This window comes from Pleurodeles waltl, chromosome 4_1, assembly GCF_031143425.1.
Source record: "Pleurodeles waltl isolate 20211129_DDA chromosome 4_1, aPleWal1.hap1.20221129, whole genome shotgun sequence".
NCBI lineage: Eukaryota > Metazoa > Chordata > Amphibia > Caudata > Salamandridae > Pleurodeles > Pleurodeles waltl.
The window spans coordinates 212315386-212333489 of record NC_090442.1 but is presented as its reverse complement, the minus strand read 5'-3'; the positions used below and the strand labels follow the sequence as shown (position 1 = coordinate 212333489).

Sequence of the window (18104 nt, the reverse complement as noted above, 5' to 3'; positions counted from 1 at the left end):
AAAAGGTATCCTCATCCACTGCTGACACTTAAGCCTGGGCCTCGTGGTGGTGGTCTTCAGACCCAAAGATATTTGGAGTATCTTCGATTGAGTCAGGATATCTCAAGCCTTCTTGTGTGCCTATCATGCACCATCCATTTTCGATCGGAACGCCTCGCAAGTGGATTCTTGGCGATCCGGAGAAAGGCACAAGTTACATACCAAATGTTGGTTGGTTGTTGGTTGGTATGTAGGACCTTGGTGTGGCAACATGGGCAAAATCTAAAAGGTGTTTGTTCCATCACCAAATGGACATGGCCTAGACAAAACATCAAAAAGAGAAAGTTTGCCCTGAAGGGCAAAGGCCCTCAGGGCCTCGGTCGACTGGAAAAGCGCTGAGAAGCAAACAATGTAGATATCTAAGTAACCACGATCTATGACAATACCAATGTTCAAGTTCTAACTAGTAGGAACAGACGATACCGAGATGGAGAAGAGGAGCACAAGTCCCATCCTGATGTTGGAAAAAAACAATCTAACAATGGAGTGAAGGACCATGGGCATTGCAAGAGGAGGAGCCACCATACCTCGTGACTCAAAAGACTTCTTTGATGAAAAACAACTTGCACACTTCCGAGCCCAACACTAGATGGCAGGCTCATGCTAAGCATGTGTATCTATAGCCATACATGCTATCAAAGAACAAGTTACTTACCTTTGGTAACGATTTATCTGGTAGAGACATATTCTAGTTGCAGATTCTTTACCTTAGAATTTTCCCCAGGCGTCAGACTGGATTCAGAGATTTTTCTTTGAGCAGTACTCATGTGTGTCGTTCGGTGACGTTGGTCGAATCCACGGGTGCCGTTGGCATCATGGTCACCGTGATGACGTCGGGAGTCATATATAGACGCTGCCTCAGCACGGTGACATCAGTTTCTTTTCACAAATGGCCACGCCAAAGCGCAGAGCCATGAAGAACACTGAAAATGGTGCGCCAGAGCTAAGGACCCGAATGGGGAATCCCTGTCCCTAGTAATCAGTTCGCAAGCGGGGAAGATGGGCAGGTCGGTAAGGAATCTGCAACTACAATATGTCTCTACCAGATAAATAGTTACCGAAAGTAAGTGACTTGTTCATCAGGTAGAGACTTCTAGTTGCAGATTCCTTACCTTAGAATAGATACCCAAGCAATGCCATCCTCTGTGGTGGGCTGCGAACCAAGATCATACTAGAAAGTCCTGCAGGACCAAACTACCAGACAGGCAGTAATGCTTTGTAAACGTGTGCAGGGATGCCCTCGTTGCTGTCTGGCAGATATCCAGGACAGGAACTCCAGGTGCTAATGCTGTGGTAGCAGAAGTTACTCTGGTGGAATGAGCGCCCAAGCCCTCATGGGGTTGCTTCTTTGACAAAGCACATTTTGATGCAAAACTACTTTGCATCAAAATGTGCTTTGTCAAAGAAGCAACCCCATGAGGGCTTGGGCGCTCATTCCACCAGAGTAACAGAGTACCCATTGTGAGATGGTACGCTTTTGCACCACCTTCCCTTTCTTCGCACCTACATATCCAACAAAGAGTTGATCATCCACCTGGAAATCTTTAGTACGATTGAGGTAAAACGCCAACACTCTTTTTGGATCCAGGCGGTGGAGTCTCTCCTCTTCATGAGAAGGATGTGGAGGTGCATAAAAAGTAGGCAAAGTGATGGACTGGCCCACATGAAAAGGTTTAACTACTTTGGGAAGGGATTAGGTAGGCCCTAGTGCATAACACCACTTTGACAGGGTGCACAGACAAAAATGAGGGATTTGAAGAAAGAGCCTGAAGCTCACTCACTCTGCACGCAGAGGTGATGGTAACAAGAAAAACTGTTTTGAAAGTAAGGAGCCGTAAGAAATATGCCACAAGGGTAACGGCTCAAAAGGAGCACACATCAAGTGGCTAAGTACAAGATTGAGGTCCTACTGAGGCATGATAAAAGGAGTGGGAGGAAACAAATGGGTGAGACCCTTAAGGAATCTGCCAAAAATAGGAGACTTAAAAAGGGATGGTTAATCAGGCAATCTTAGAAAGGCTGACATAGTCGATAATTAACCTTTAGGGGTGCCCAAAGCAGAGCCCTGCTGGGCCAAAGAAAGAATGAACAAAAGAACCTCAAATAGAGGTGCGGAGAGGGGATCAACAGACTTGTAGGTACACCATGCCACAAATTTTTGCTAACGGCAGGCATATACTGTTTTGGTGGAGGGACTCCCGGCTGGAGGAGGATCGGTGGCCATGCTCAGTAGCTCTGGATACCATACTCTCCATGTCCAGTCCGGAGCCACCAAGATTACTTGAGCCCGGGTCGTTTTTAATCTTCTTTAGAACTGGGCAGAAGTGGTATTGGCGGAATGGTGTAAAGGAGGCCGGAGTTCCACTCAAGACAAAAATCGTCGTTGAGCGAGTGCCGCCTTGGAAACTCCAACGCACAAAACAGCTGACATTGCAGGTTCTCTACGTAGGCCTGATCTCCCAGAGCTTCAAAAGATTGATGTAGAATCCAGACTCCGCCGGAGACCAGAGACCTCTGATTTCTGCCTCTCCCAGGTGGGCACCCCATCCCAGGAGTGACGCGTCTGTCACTACTGACCGATCTGGTTGGGGAAGGGAGAGGGATCTGTCACTGACCCAATCCTGATTCGAAAGCCACCACTGCAGGTCTTTTTCAGTCCCCCCTGAGATCTGGACCATGTCGGAGAGATTTCCCTGATGCTGCGTCCACTGGAACTTCAGGTCCCACTGCAGAGCGCACATATGCCATCTGGCATGTGTCACTATCAGGATGCAGGATCCATGAGGCCCAGCAGCCTCAGATACATTCTCACCGAAACCCAGGATACAGGCTGAAAGATCGGAATCATTGCCTGAATATCCTGGGCCCGCTTTTTGAGAGGATAGGCCTGAAACTGCACTGTGTCCAGAACAGCTCCGATGAAAGGGACTGTCTGAAAGGGAGTCAGGTGTGACTTTGGCACGTTGATCGTGAACCCCAGCGTGTGCAGGAGGTTCGCTGTAGTCTAAAGGTGGGAGACTACTTTCTGGGGCGTGCCCGCCTTCAACAGCCAGTCGTCGAGGTAGGGGGAAGGCTGAAACCCCCAACCTGCACAGATGAGCTGAAACCACTGCCATCACTTTCGTGAACACTTGAGGGGCACCGGTAAGGCCAAAGGGAAGCACGGTAACTTGACGTAGGTTACATCTGTGGGCAGGCAAGACAGGGATATGTAAATAAGGGTCCTGCAAGTCCAACACTACCATCCAGTCTCCTGGGTCCAAGGCAGACAGGACCTGAGCCAGGATGAGAATTTTGAACTTTGCCTTTTATGAGGAAGAGATTGAGGGCCTGAAGGTCTAGGATAGGACGAAATACCTTTTCCTTTTTGGGCACCAGAAAGTAGTGGGAATAACAACCACAACCTCCTTCTGGCACAGGGACCCTCTCTATGGCTCCCTTGGCCAACAGAGTCGCGGCTTCCTCACGAAAAAGTACCAGAGTATCCTCTGGTAGTCAGCCATAGGATTGAGGCACGGCCGGAGGGGCAGTCTCGAAGAGGAGGGAGTAGCCCTTGTCCGTAGTGATGGATTTCCAGTAGGGCAGGGGATGGCGGATCCTGCCGCCAACTGGTGTGAAGTGGGGGGACAAGCTAGGAAGGCTTGAAGGCTGCAGCAGGGGTGGATTGGGCAGACCTCCGGTTCCCTGTCCCAGGAGCCTGTGGGATCCCACGCCCTTGACCACGCAGCAGCTGAACAGCATGGTGGCACGGTGGCTGCGAAAGGGATGCGACAGGGAGCCTCTTCTGTGGCCATGAAAGGGGTAAAAGGCGGACTGTTGGGGATGAGGGGCAGTCGAAAGGCCAAGAGACAGAGCCGTAGCCCGGGAGTCCTTGAACCTCTCAAGCACTGAGTCTGCCTTGTCTCCAAAGAGATGGGTGCTATCAAAGGGCATGTCCATAAGGGTCTGTTGGACATCCCCTGAGAAACCAGATGTCCTCAACCAGGTGGTGCCACAAGGCCACAGTTGATGCAACCGATCTACCCAGAGAGTCGGTCGTTTCCAGCTCACATCGAATAGTGAACTTTGCCACGTCTCGCCCCTCAGCAACTGCTTGGGAGAGGATAGTCCGGGCCTCCTCCGGTATCTGCGGCAAGATGTGTGCGACCATATCCCATGAGGAGTGAGTATAACGGCCCAAAAGGCATGCGGTGTTCACTGACCGGAAGCTCCAGACTGGAGGAAGAAAACATCTTCTTCCCAAGTTGGTCCAGTCTCTTTAATTACCGATCCAGAGGTGCAGAAGGGAATGCGCCGGATGACGAGGATGCCTGGATAAAAAGGCTCTCAGGCTTGGGATGTAGGGACAGGAATTTAGGGTTGTTCGGGGCATGCCGATGGTGGTGAGTGGTCGTCCTGTTCACAGGAGCCCCTGTGCTGGGTCTGGACCAAGTACCCAGAAGGACATCAGTGAGGGCTTCATTGAAAGCAAGGAGAGGCTCAGATGTGGAAGCCCCTGGTTGAAGCACCTCCGTTAGGAGATTAGATCTGAATTCAACAGTAGGCAGCTTGAGTCCACCGCTCTACTGACCACCATAGAATAAGTGGCTCCCTCTGCCGGAGCCAGGGTAGGAGAAGAAAGCATGCCAGCGTCTGGAGAAGTATCCATACCACTGGCCTTGCCCAATTCCTGTGCCCAGTCCATATTTGGGTCCTCCTGGTATTCATAAGGGTCCAGGGACCCCTCCAATTTTCCCACATATTCAGACCCATAAGAAGAAGGGTCTGAATCCAACCGGAGGTGAAGAGACCCCATGAAGAAGAGGGCAGCGTCAGCCGACGCCACTCAGACTCATCAGGGATTAGGATCAGGACGACATGGATTGTGGGCACAACCAACGTCGGGAGAGTCGATGGTCAAACCAGCGCCGAGGAAGGTGTCGAAGGTATGACAGGTGTCGAGGGGGATCTCGTTGGCCAGGGCAGAAGCCACCTGCGCAGAACCTGAAGGGCCCCAAGCCAAACCTCCAGGGCCTAAAGGCACCAGAGAGGGGTCGGACTGCCCAAAAATGAGATGCATGGCCTCATAGAATTGTTTCAATTGGGCAGGGGTCGCTCCGGCTCCCAGAAAGTCGGGGAGGCGCAGACCGGACCCAGAAGTAGGCTCCGAGGACAGAGGCCTAGAGCTTCGATGCTCCTCCCGCATGGCATCAGCCAAGCAACGGGGTCAAGTCGAAGGATGCCTAGCCTTCTTTGACTTCTTCTTCTTCTTACCTGAGTGACCCGAAGTGGAGGACGATGAGTGGTGGTGACTCTGCAAGCGGTTTCGAGACCTTCCTCTCCAGCGAGACTGGGAATGATGAGGAGTTGAGCGCCGGGCTGCCATAAGCTTGAGGGAGCGTTCCATCAAGGCCTTCAGGGTGCATGGCCCAGTAAAAGTGACCTAGAGTAGCTCTCTGCCGATCAGCGCCTGGCGCGGAGAGAAAAGAACTGAGGTCACCGCACTGAGGCATCATCTATGTACGACTCCCGTCATCACGATGCCAATGATGCCCACGGAGACGACTGACACCACGTAACAACACGCAAGGTACTGCTCGAAAAAAAAATCTCCGGATCCAGTCTAACGCCTGGGGGAAATTCTAAGGTAAGGAATCTGCAAATAGAAGTCTCTATCAGATCATAGCTTTAACACTCCTAATCTCTTCTGTTCTAACCATCCAACCTATCAGTAGACATCAGAACCAAAGGCAAACAGTCATGTTGCAATCTGCTCAAGTTCAGGTAACAAAAGAACTGTCTTAAAAGAATGTAGCCCCAAGTGATATGTGCCCCATATCAATAAACCACATTCTTCCATCAAAAAATTACACCCACTGTGCTATGCTTTCCAATGCATCCCGACAATCAGACACAAAAGGCCTGATCTAGAGTTTCTCGGGTGGGATTACTACTTTGTCGCAAACATGACGGATATCTCGTCTGCTGTACTACACCTCCATTATATCCTATGCAACTTGCAATATGTCGGGTGGGATTTCTGCAATGTTTGTGATGGAATAATCTATCTGCCGAACTCTAAATCAGGCCCTAAGTAGACAAAATGGTTAGCCATATGCCAGAGTTATCAAGCTCAAATTCGTACCATTGCAGAGCTCTTCCAATCCATAGATGAGGCAGACTTAAAAAATTTAAATAAAAATTAAAGTGCCCCATTTTAGACTTACATGAAAGGTTGGTCTCAGGCTCAGTTGTGGAGTCATAACTGCCATCAAAAGAGTCTTGTTAGTACGACTTCTGGGGCATGGAGACAAAATGCTAACTGTGGAGGCAGACAAATCTCGGAATCTGTGTCCTGGTTCCAGAAGCCACAGTGAAAGAAATAGTGAGTAGTAGAAATGGATAAACTAACAGCTGTTAGTTCCCAAACATTGGCATATGTCAGTCACCTTACAGCCAGTGAACAATGCATGTTCAAGTGAACACAGATGCTCAGGAGAATACATGTAATCCCGGTTTCATGCCACGGGCTTCTACCAGCATGTTCATTTTGTCTAACACACCACCTCCTCCCTTAGAGATCTCACTTACAACCTCCATTAAGGCATGTGAATCAATTCATTAGAAGCCATTAATGAGCAGCAGTCTTGTGAATGGAGGTCTTTGCTACTGGGAGAAGAGGTGAAGCATTTGGGTTTCCATTTGGAAAACATATACATTTTTTGTTTGAAAGGGTGGATTTATGTGCATCATTCAATAGCAGCACAAAAAGGCAAAGATTTGTAGCCATCTATTTATGGAACTTGCAGCTTGAAATGAAGTAAGTGTGTGGTTGCTTATCATTAAGATACAGGTATATGTGAATGAATTGCTTTCTCCTACGGCCTGCAACTAGCGCAAAGCATTTTACGAAATGCTGGGCAACCAAATGGAGAACAAATGATAGGACCAGGAACTTACAAAGCTGATATATAACTAAAATAATTAGTAATATAGGAATAAGTTTCATTAATGTCCAAGGAATATCAAAATCCACATTTGAACAAATGTGTCCCAAATCAAAACAAGTAACATCTTGAGTCCTGAAATTCAAAATGGACCGGAAAATCCAAGTGTGCTGCAAAGGACCTACTCATTTGCAGCAAGAACATGCTTGTACTGCTGGATGGAAAGTGGATGCCCGTGTCCCTGATCCTTCCCTGAAACCTCGCTCAGGTATTTAACTAATGACTCTAGCTGAGTAAAATGTTACTTCCTGGAGGCAACTGTGTAGTTAAATAGCCTATCAAGGACCCTTGCTTGGACAAAAGAGCCTGAACTTGTGTAGCCCCTTAAAAAGTCAATCAGCAAACTGTCCGAACACTGCTACCGCCGGGAACACTGCTGATTTTAAAGTCTGATTAAAAGCCAGCGGTCTGTATAATAAAACAGACTGTCTTCAGTCTGTCTGTCTTTGTGCAAGAAGTGAATTAAGCTACAGATTTTCTCCTTTGCCCATCGAATATGTCAGGTTAGAACTGCAGTGGTTATTTCCACAGTGTTTGGAGAATGCGTTGCCAAGAACTGGATGAAACAAACCACATTTACCAATTTTCTTCTAGCAACAGGTACCACAATCACGTCTCATCTGGTTTGGTTTTGTGAGTATAAGAGAACTCAGTCTTGTTACCCTGCATTTTATGTGGTCTTGGGTCTACATCTGGTGTTATGAATTTTAGCATCAAATTAGTAAAATCCAAAACCGGATCCTAGATGTTGTATGCGAGGGATATTTTAGTTGGTTCTTCATGCTTTGTAGATATAAGACTGTTTTTTTCTGCTGCCTTTAAGTGGAATAAGCCACACCAGTGAGCTGATTTTGACATCCACATCCCGTAAAAACCTTTCTCTATCATCTTGAGATACTCTAGTAAAGATGGGTATAGAAGGCTCCCTTCAAGTAACCAAACTTTCCTAAGTATCAACATCATCTCTTTTATCAGCATGGTCTTTATACTGTTTTTCTTCAGCAACACAATCAGTGTCTTCCTCATATCAATCAACAACTACTGTTCTGGTGTTTTAGAATGGGGTACTTCTAAAGTGAGAAATAGGAACTTGAATATGCGTGAATTTCATGTGTTTCAGCCACTGCCCTTAGCGAGAATTCTGGGATTCATCTACCAAAGATATCACAATAATCTCTGCACCACATCTGGGGACCGATATCTATTAACCGCCTCCTCTGCTTTGGATGAACCTCCTTTTGTAAGCAATGCTGTCTTTCGTGATGTGGTTATCCTGGACAGCAAGAGATGTTGCTGCATCAAGAATGTTCTCATCAGCAAATATTTTTCTGCTGATGATTGAGCCTCAGACAATGAGTGCCCCGTCAATGATCAAATGAAGATAAAATTTGCACCAAACAAGAGGTGCCGTTGATGTGATCATTTAAATAAAGTACAAAACTATCTGAATATACTAAATGGGGTTTGCCAGAAAATGTGATTGATGTGACAGGCAGAGATGTTTCCAGTACAATATCCATCTTGCATTGTGTCTATATGTTATTAATGCTGACAAATAATCAGACTTTTATTTTAAAGGAAGATTCAGTAGTTTCTGTTAAGCATCAAGTTTGTGGGAAGGACTGCCACCACGTTCAAGAGCGGATGGTGACCACCAGTGCAGTCTCCCTTGATATGAATTCTGCCTGGCCTGCCATTAAGTCAAGGATCTAATCCCCCACAGTGTAGTCATTTGTAGTTCACAAATGAAATTACTATTTATCAACCTGCAGAAGGTAACTCAAATATGTGAATGAACTCTCATCTGCAGGAATTACCCTAACAAGATGACTTGTGCCTTACATTACATGTAGGCTGACAGAGGTGCATAATAAATAACTCATCACTCTGCATAATATGGGGCTTGTGTTTCTTTGCCACAAATTTGTTTCTCCTCCTAGCAGTCAAATACAACAAGCACTGGTAAAGCCAGTGTGCCGAGCATGGATGCTTTGCAGTATGGCTAAAACGAAATTTAAAAAGTGCTATGACATAGCTAGGGCAAATGTGCTTTTGTATTAAGTGTATTAGCCCAGGATGTATCACAGACCTTTTTTTAAAATAAATTTTAACCATGCTGCACAGCAGCCCGCTCCTATACCACATGGCTACAAATTGTATCACATAGAAAAAGCAACTGCGCTCATGGCCATGCCTTAGTGAAAATACATTTGGAAGCAGATACTCTACTGTCACAATCAAAGCAGATAACAAGTCTTGTCACACAAATCATTCATTTCAAAGATGAAAATGGTTTCTTTAAAGTGTGTGACATAATAAAAGATAGCTACAAACTGCAAGATGTTCATTAAGGACGAAAGGGAAGAAGAAAAAATAAAAGTAATACCTCAATCACAACCAGCGGACGGACCGCAATCAAGCTGAAACAATCAGTACTAGGTCCATGCTCCAGCCAAAAAAAGAAAAAGTGAAGCCAGCATGCGCTGGCCAATTAGAAGACAGCAAATACGTGCGACAATGAAGCAAACAAATGCTAAGCAATAGGTAGGCTGCAAGTCCCTTGTTGTATACAATATTGCATGCAAGCAAGAGCGCATGCAGCTCATGCACTGTCGTAGATGAGACCTAAGAATTACTTACTCACAGGATAGGAGAACTGCATCCAATGGTAAGACATACTCTTGGAGGATAACTGTTCTCTTAGGAACAGAGGACCTGGTTTATATGTTGGCAGAGAGGGAACTCCATGGCAGTGGTGACAGATTTCCCTCCCCACCACTATAGTGGTTCACCCACCCGATTTAGATGCAGGCAGACCTTTAGTTTGGCCACAAAGTGATTACTCTGTCACGGCCGTGGCTAGACTTCTCAGACAGCGCGACAAAGTAAGGGAATTCAGATAATTGGCTACATGTTAATCTGCCCAAAAAGGATAGACAGACATATACCCATTGTTTTAGTGTCCACCACTGTCAGGCAACCAATCAAAAATAAACTATTCCCCCCTTGCAATGGGTGATGACTCCCATGGAGAGAGGCAAATTATATTTTTTATTTTCAAAAAGAAAATCCTGCCTCTGGATTTTCTTTTTGAAAGGTAAAAAGAAAATTGTTTGGTGCAAGGCGTCATCATGTTGAGAAATCGCTGCACCAAAAAGCAAAAGGCATTGACAGGAACCGCTATGAAAGCGGTTCCTGCTGGTGCTTTCTAAATAACCGCCAGCTTGCTGTTCATTTATAAATCTGGTGGGCAGTACCTCCACCAGGGCAACGGAATAATCTACCCGGCACGGAGAAAGCTCTTCATCTGTGAACAGGGATTCCGCAGTATGATTAGGGAACCTAGAAAGCGTTGAAGGGCCAAAATAATGGAGAAACTACAAAGAATATAAAAAAGAGAAAAATAAGCAAATGAAAAAAATCCATCCATTTGGGCACGAGATCAAGGAGTAGTCTTTACCCTGGGGTCTTTATCCAGCAGGACGTTAACACACAGGTAAGTACTCTATGGTACTTTACCACGCAGGTAAGTATTTTTTCATGACATAATTGTTATGTCATTAAAAAAAGGCAATGTAAGGTTTAAGGGATGGGTAAAAGTTGAGTTCAAGTGTGAGTAGAGGTGAAGGGAGGTTGCTAAGGGGTTTTAGGGTTCAGGAGGAAAATAGAGGTAAAGGGAGATTAGGGGTTTTAATCCACCCAAGCCTTCCCCTCTAAAATATACACAGCCCAGGGGGATGGGGTCACCCATGGTCTAATAAGGTTTGGGGAGGAGGGGGATGTGCCCCCCTCCCTTTTTATTCAAAAAGGCTCAGGGGTGGGGAACCTTGTGCCCCCCTTTATAATGTAATGCAGCGCCAGGGCATTTTGTCCCCGGGGCCAGTTAAGGGGCGGGAGGGGGTTGCATGCCCCCACCTCTTAATATATATGTTTTGCCCCAGGAGATGGGGTCCCCGGGGCCCAAAGGCCAATCCTATGCCCTGCATGCCAAAAATCTGTGCGCAGCCTTCTGGGGGTTTGGCCAAAGGGCCTGGCTGCAGGTCAAGCCCTGCGGCCAACAGCCCTTTGCACACGGCCAAAGGCTGTATGCAGTGTGGGATGAATATCTATGAGAAGTTGGAAGCAGAGCCAGGCTGCAAGACAGGCCCTGCGGCTAACCTCATGCCGCACATGACTAAAGGCCATGCGTGGCATGGGGTTGGTTGTCTCCAGGTGGCTGCCTGTGGGGAGTTTGACACAGACCTGGCTGCAAGCCCTGCACCAGCCCCATGCTGTGCGCAATGAAAGGCTGTGTGCAGAGTGGGGTTGACTGCCTGCGGGGGGAGCTGGCTGCCTCCAGGTGGGTTCGCAGCCAGGCCCTGTGCACAACCCCTTGCTGTCCACAGCCAAAGGCTGTGCATAGCGTGGGGTTGGCTGTCTGAGGGGGGTTTGTTGCAGGGCCTGACCCCCCCACCACACTCTGCCATGGAGTTGGTTTTATGTATAGTAAAATACTATTACTTTACGTCTTTAAAAAACCTAGAAATTCACTGAAATAAATAAAGCTTAAAGTAACGTTATAGTTAGGTAAATAGGTCAGTGACAACATTAATGTTTTCAAGTAAAAAAAACACAGAAATGCACCAGTTATAGTTTGCAGAGCTAACTATAACTTGCATCCCCACCCACGCAGCGCACTGCTTATGACCTCATGTTCTATGACATAATTTATGGCATCACTGATGACATCTCAAATAACATCATTGATGACATCATCCAACCTTTTTTGTACACATTACTCTATAAACTAATATGCCATTAGAAGCGTGAAAGTGTGTACAAAATAGCTCAGAATAATCTGAGGCATCGGTAATGCCATCACAGATATAACTCCTTTGGTGTAGCACATGTGTTATGTTGAACATCGACCCTGCACCATACACTTCACAGGTAGCCTATTTCACACTAGGAATCAACCACAAATATATGGGAAATTCTCATTCCACACAGTGTTCAATACAGGGAGTGCAGAATTATTAGGCAAATTAGTATTTTGACCACATCATCCTCTTTATGCATGTTGTCTTACTCCAAGCTGTATAGGTTCGAAAGCCTACTACCAATTAAGCATATTAGGTGATGTGCATCTCTGTAATGAGAAGGGGTGTGGTCTAATGACATCAACACCCTATATCAGGTGTGCATAATTATTAGGCAACTTCCTTTCCTTTGGCAAAATGGGTCAAAAGAAGGACTTGACAGGCTCAGAAAAGTCAAAAATAGTGAGATATCTTGCAGAGGGATGCAGCACTCTTAAAATTGCAAAGCTTCTGAAGCGTGATCATCGAACAATCAAGCGTTTCATTCAAAATAGTCAACAGGGTCGCAAGAAGCGTGTGGAAAAACCAAGGCGCAAAATAACTGCCCATGAACTGAGAAAAGTCAAGCGTGCAGCTGCCACGATGCCACTTGCCACCAGTTTGGCCATATTTCAGAGCTGCAACATCACTGGAGTGCCCAAAAGCACAAGGTGTGCAATACTCAGAGACATGGCCAAGGTAAGAAAGGCTGAAAGACGACCACCACTGAACAAGACACACAAGCTGAAACGTCAAGACTGGGCCAAGAAATATCTCAAGACTGATTTTTCTAAGGTTTTATGGACTGAGGAAATGAGAGTGAGTCTTGATGGGCCAGATGGATGGGCCCGTGGCTGGATTGGTAAAGGGCAGAGAGCTCCAGTCCGACTCAGACGCCAGCAAGGTGGAGGTGGAGTACTGGTTTGGGCTGGTATCATCAAAGATGAGCTTGTGGGGCCTTTTCGGGTTGAGGATGGAGTCAAGCTCAACTCCCAGTCCTACTGCCAGTTCCTGGAAGACACCTTCTTCAAGCAGTGGTACAGGAAGAAGTCTGCATCCTTCAAGAAAAACATGATTTTCATGCAGGACAATGCTCCATCACACGCGTCCAAGTACTCCACAGCGTGGCTGGCAAGAAAGGGTATAAAAGAAGGAAATCTAATGACATGGCCTCCTTGTTCACCTGATCTGAACCCCATTGAGAACCTGTGGTCCATCATCAAATGTGAGATTTACAAGGAGGGAAAACAGTACACCTCTCTGAACAGTGTCTGGGAGGCTGTGGTTGCTGCTGCACGCAATGTTGATGGTGAACAGATCAAAACACTGACAGAATCCATGGATGGCAGGCTTTTGAGTGTCCTTGCAAAGAAAGGTGGCTATATTGGTCACTGATTTGTTTTTGTTTTGTTTTTGAATGTCAGAAATGTATATTTGTGAATGTTGAGATGTTATATTGGTTTCACTGGTAATAATAAATAATTGAAATGGGTATATATTTGTTTTTTGTTAAGTTGCCTAATAATTATGCACAGTAATAGTCACCTGCACACACAGATATCCCCCTAACATAGCTAAAACTAAAAACAAACTAAAAACTACTTCCAAAAATATTCAGCTTTGATATTAATGAGTTTTTTGGGTTCATTGAGAACATGGTTGTTGTTCAATAATAAAATTAATCCTCAAAAATACAACTTGCCTAATAATTCTGCACTCCCTGTATGTGTACAACTCTTCAGAGAAAGCAAACTTCCTCAAGATACTAAACATCTATTCCAAAATTAATGCCCTACTACAGACAGCTTTTATCTTTATCAAACCCCTCTCAGTCACTGATCCTACATTGAGAAAGGAAGTTGATACGAGGAGAAAAGTGGGTCCTGTAGAAAGTGTTTACTCTATGGAGAGAGTTTACTCTGTACCACACAGACAGTAAAATATACAATACAACTCCATTGCCAGGTAAAGGCATGCATTGTATAAATCCCTGCATGGTATTACAACGCAATTTATAGGTCAACGCAGTGTAGTAGCCACAGGAATATATCTGCGCTGTATTCTAAGGTATGATATTCCAAGGCAAGAAATCGCATGCAACATGTGTCAGTTGTCTATGTGCAATAATTAGGCTTGACAGTAGAGAGCCAGTGCGTATGTGTGGACCTGTGGCTAGCTATAAGATCATGGTCTTGTTCACTTCTAAGGCCAGTGTTCTGGGTCTTTCAGTTAAGGTGAGGGAACATCTTAGGAGTCTAAGGGGACTATGGCTCAATAGTAATACTGAAGTCTGAGGTTTCTGTCATTCTCAACAAGGCAGACAGGCATTTTGTTATTATTGTAGGCAAGGGTCAGAGTGTTTCATCTTCACGCCAAAGACATGCAGTGCTCATGCAAGCAGTCCCCACTTAACAATGAGGCTTTGTAGCAACTAAAATAACTTGAAAGGGAGTGTCTTACACGGCACACAACTATCACTGAGCCACAATGTCAACATTGAAATAAACTAGGTTAAGACTTTTCAGTCTACCACTGTTGATGCGAAATCTAAAGTTCTTCTGGATTTAAACTTGCACAAATGCATATGTAAGTGAGAAAGTTTGGCCATGAAAGCTATCATTGGATCACATTTATACCATGATACATCATTTTAATACTGGTATCCCATAAGCACAGCTGTATCCACAAGCTCACAAAGACCTCTCTCACCTGCTACTGGCGGACATGGATTCCCCTTCGGCCAGGCACTGGTATTCTGGTTTCCAGGTGCACAGTAGGATGGCATATCCACAGCCTGGCTGGGATACCATTAGCTCTTGTGTGCCATCAGGTCCAGGATTCACAGACAGACTGTCCACCTATGTTGACCAAAAAAAGACCAATGGCAGAGAGGAGATCAAAAGAAACGCATTATCCTTCTTCGTCAAAATTAGAAAGGCATTCTTTGAGGGCAAACATTCAAAGAGAGAAAACAGCAGCAGCAAGCCAAGACCCCAACACAGCACTGGGGACAGACAAGAGAAGCTCAACATGAAAGCACCGAGTTTTGACTGTTTAGGAAAGGGTGTTTGAATCATAAGGAAATAGCAGACTTTAAAATAGTTTCCAGTGGGTGCCACTTCAAAGCCATAAAAACAACTTCTTTAAACTTTGATACATGTTACTTGCATACCTTTTAACAAGAGTATTAAACCACAACTTCACAGGAATGCATGGGAGGTGAAATGGCCAATAGGCAGGTTACAATTTCTTCTGTGACTGAATGATCTCTAACCCATGAACATTCTTACCCTCCTCCCCGAAACAGTCAAAATCAGAATATGTACATAGGTGTATAAATAGTGGGGCCGATAGCCAGGGATCACAGACCGGGAAACCTATTGCTGCTAAGCCCAAGCTTGTGAGAAGCATGTCAGTATGCATACATAATTAGGAGCAGACAGTTGATAATCTTCAATAACTGAGCAGCATTCCTCCTCCCATGAAAGCCCAGAGGTCAAACACAACTTAGGCTTTACAAGAACTGGTCCGGGCAGGAAAATAGGCTTACTTTCAAGTGTCCCCATTTATCGTTCTATACATTTAAACAACAAAAAAGAGAACTACTTAACAAATCAATCTGACCACTTGCTACATATACAGTCAGAGCGCCTGTAACACATACATAACAGGTTCCCAATGATTCTGCTTGCTGTGAGAGAATTAAATGGCAACTCAGGAAAGCAACTTGCGATAGATAAGCTTTAGGAAAAAAGAGGAATGCAAAAAAACAGTAATTCCCACACACCACCTATAGTTAATAGAATAACAAACTGCTTGAGCCACCTCTCAACTGCGTGTATACATTTTAACAATCGTTAAATCTAAAGAATGGACAGTGGGATTTATAACGCCACAGCATACCCCCAAAGAGACATACAGGGAAAAGAAAAGATGCTCTTCTTATATATTTGGGATTTATAGAGCACGTGTCTAGCTACAAATCAATAGAGTGTTCTCCCTAAACACAGAATACATTTCAATACATGTAACAGTAACATAAAACAAGGCACATATGTGACGGTGATACGAAAGGTTTCATGTGAGTGGAGTAGGTTTCAAGATTTGAAGATGTGGAGTAGGTAATCAATCAATCTGTTTTTGTAAAGCGTGGCTACTCACCCGTGAGGGTCTCAAGCCGCTGTGGGGTCTTCATCCAAAGAGCCACACCTTGAGGCTCTTCCTGAAGATGGTGAGCAATGGGCTTTGTCTGAAGTGCAGGGGGAGGCTGTTCCAGCTCTTTGCTGCATTGTAGTTGAAGGATCGTCCTCCGGCAGTGGTTTTGCAGATGCGAGGGATGGTGGCTAGGGCCATCTGGGTGGATCGGAGAAATCTGGCGGGGTGTGGAAGGAGACACGGTGGTTCAGGTAGGCTGGTTCTGCGTTGTGTATGGCCTTGTACATGTGGGTGAGTAGCTTGAAGGTGATTCGCTTCTCGACCGGAAGCCAGTGGAGGGTCCTCAGGTGTTGGGAGATGTGTTCTCGGCATGGGAGGTCCAGAATGAGTCTGGCGGCAGCGTTCTGGATGAGTTGTAGTTTTTTGATGTTTCTAGTTGAGGTGCCGGCATTGAGGGCGTTGCTGTAGTGAAGCCTGCTTGTGACTAAGGTGTGGGTGACTGTCCTGCGACAGACTGCTGGGATCCATCTGAAGATCTTCCAAAGTTTGCAGAGTGTGTGCCAGCAGGAGGAGGTGACTGAGTTTACCTGGTGGGTCATGGATAGGGAGGAGTCCAGAATAATGCCTAGGTTGCGGGCATGCTCAGTCGGTGCAGGGGCGGCGCTGAGGAATGTGCAGCACCAGAAGTCGTCCCAAGCTGAGGTGGCGTTTCCAAAGATGATGAGCTCGGTCTTGTCGGAGTTGAGCTTGAGGCAGCTTTCTCTCATCCAGGTGGTGACGGCTTCCATTTCTGAGTGGAAGTTCCTTTTGCAGTGTTCGGGTCTTCGGTGAGGGAAATGATGAGTTGTGTGTTATCGGCATATGACACAATGTTCATATCATGGCTTCTGACGATGGCTGCGAGAGGGGCCATGTATATGTTGAACAGTGTGGAGCTCAGTGAGGATCCTTGGGAGACTCCGCAGTTGACTCCTGTTTTTCTGGATATGTAGGGCAGGAGTCTGACCCTCTGCGTCCTCCCGGAGAGGAAGGAGTGGATTCGCGGATTCCTATGTCGTGGAGTCTAGTACGCAGAGTGCTGTAGGACACCATGTCAAAAGCTGCTGAGAGGTCGAGGAGTATGAGCGCTGCAATGTGGCCGCAGTCTAGGAGTAATCGGAAGTCGTCGGTGGCTGCCAGGAGGGCTGCCTCCGTGCTGTGGTTGCTGCAGAAGCTGGACTGGGAGCTGTCCAGGGAGTTTTTGGCCTTGATGTAATTCTGTAGTTGTACGTTGATTGCTTTCTCCAGTACTTTGGCGGGGTAGGGTAGCAGTGAGATGGCCTGAAAATTCTTTAGTTCTGATGGGTCAAATGAAGACTTCTTCAGAAGAGGGCGTATTTCAGCGTGTTTCGAGTCCTCGGGAAAGGTGTCAGTGTTGATGGAGCAGTTGATTGTGTTCCGAAGCTCGGGATCAATGGATGCGCTGGCTCTGATGTATATGTGGTGCGGGCTGGGGTCCTTGGGGGCTCCGGAGTGGGTGCTGTTCATGATGCTGACCGTTTCCTCTGTGGAGAACGTGGAGCAGCTGTAGTTGGTCTGGGTGGGTTCTGGGTGGGTTCTGGGGGGGTGGGGAGGCTCGGTCACAGATTCTGGTGCCAGGATTTTCCGGAAGGAAACGGTCATAGATGTCCTGGATCATGCGCTGGAAAAAGGTGGCGAGTTTGTCGCAGAGGTCCTGTGACGGGGGATGCTGGTGGCTTCAGAGGGAGATCTGTGAACTCGATGACTGAGAAGAGTTCCTTAGAGTTGTGTGTGGAGGAGTTGATACGCTCCCGGAGTGTGTCCCTCCTAGCGTTCTTGATTTTTCGGCGGTGGTAGCAGCTCTGAATGAGGCGAGGTCTTCGCTGGTTTGGCTGTTCCTCCATTTTTTCTCTAAATGTCTGCGGGTACGCTTTGATTTTTAGAGTTCGATGGTGAACCAGCAGGCTTTCTTAAGTACGCGTTTGGCCGATGTCAGCCAGAGGGTGCTAAAGTGTTGGCGCATTCGGTGAACCATGCATTCAGATTGCACGCTGCTGTGTTGGTATCATTGGATGGAGGGATTTGG

General features: G+C 46.3%; 1 protein-coding gene across 2 annotated transcripts in view; it reads right to left on the bottom strand.

The window, feature by feature from the left end:
• The window catches only part of ITFG2 (integrin alpha FG-GAP repeat containing 2), a 596359-nt gene that overhangs the window by 444694 nt on the left and 133561 nt on the right, over positions 1 to 18104 (bottom strand). For both annotated transcript variants that reach the window (XM_069228155.1, XM_069228154.1), the window contains exon 6: positions 14573 to 14721. In XM_069228155.1, coding sequence (XP_069084256.1) covers positions 14573 to 14721 — 149 coding nt within the window. The remainder of the gene's footprint in view (positions 1 to 14572; positions 14722 to 18104) is intronic.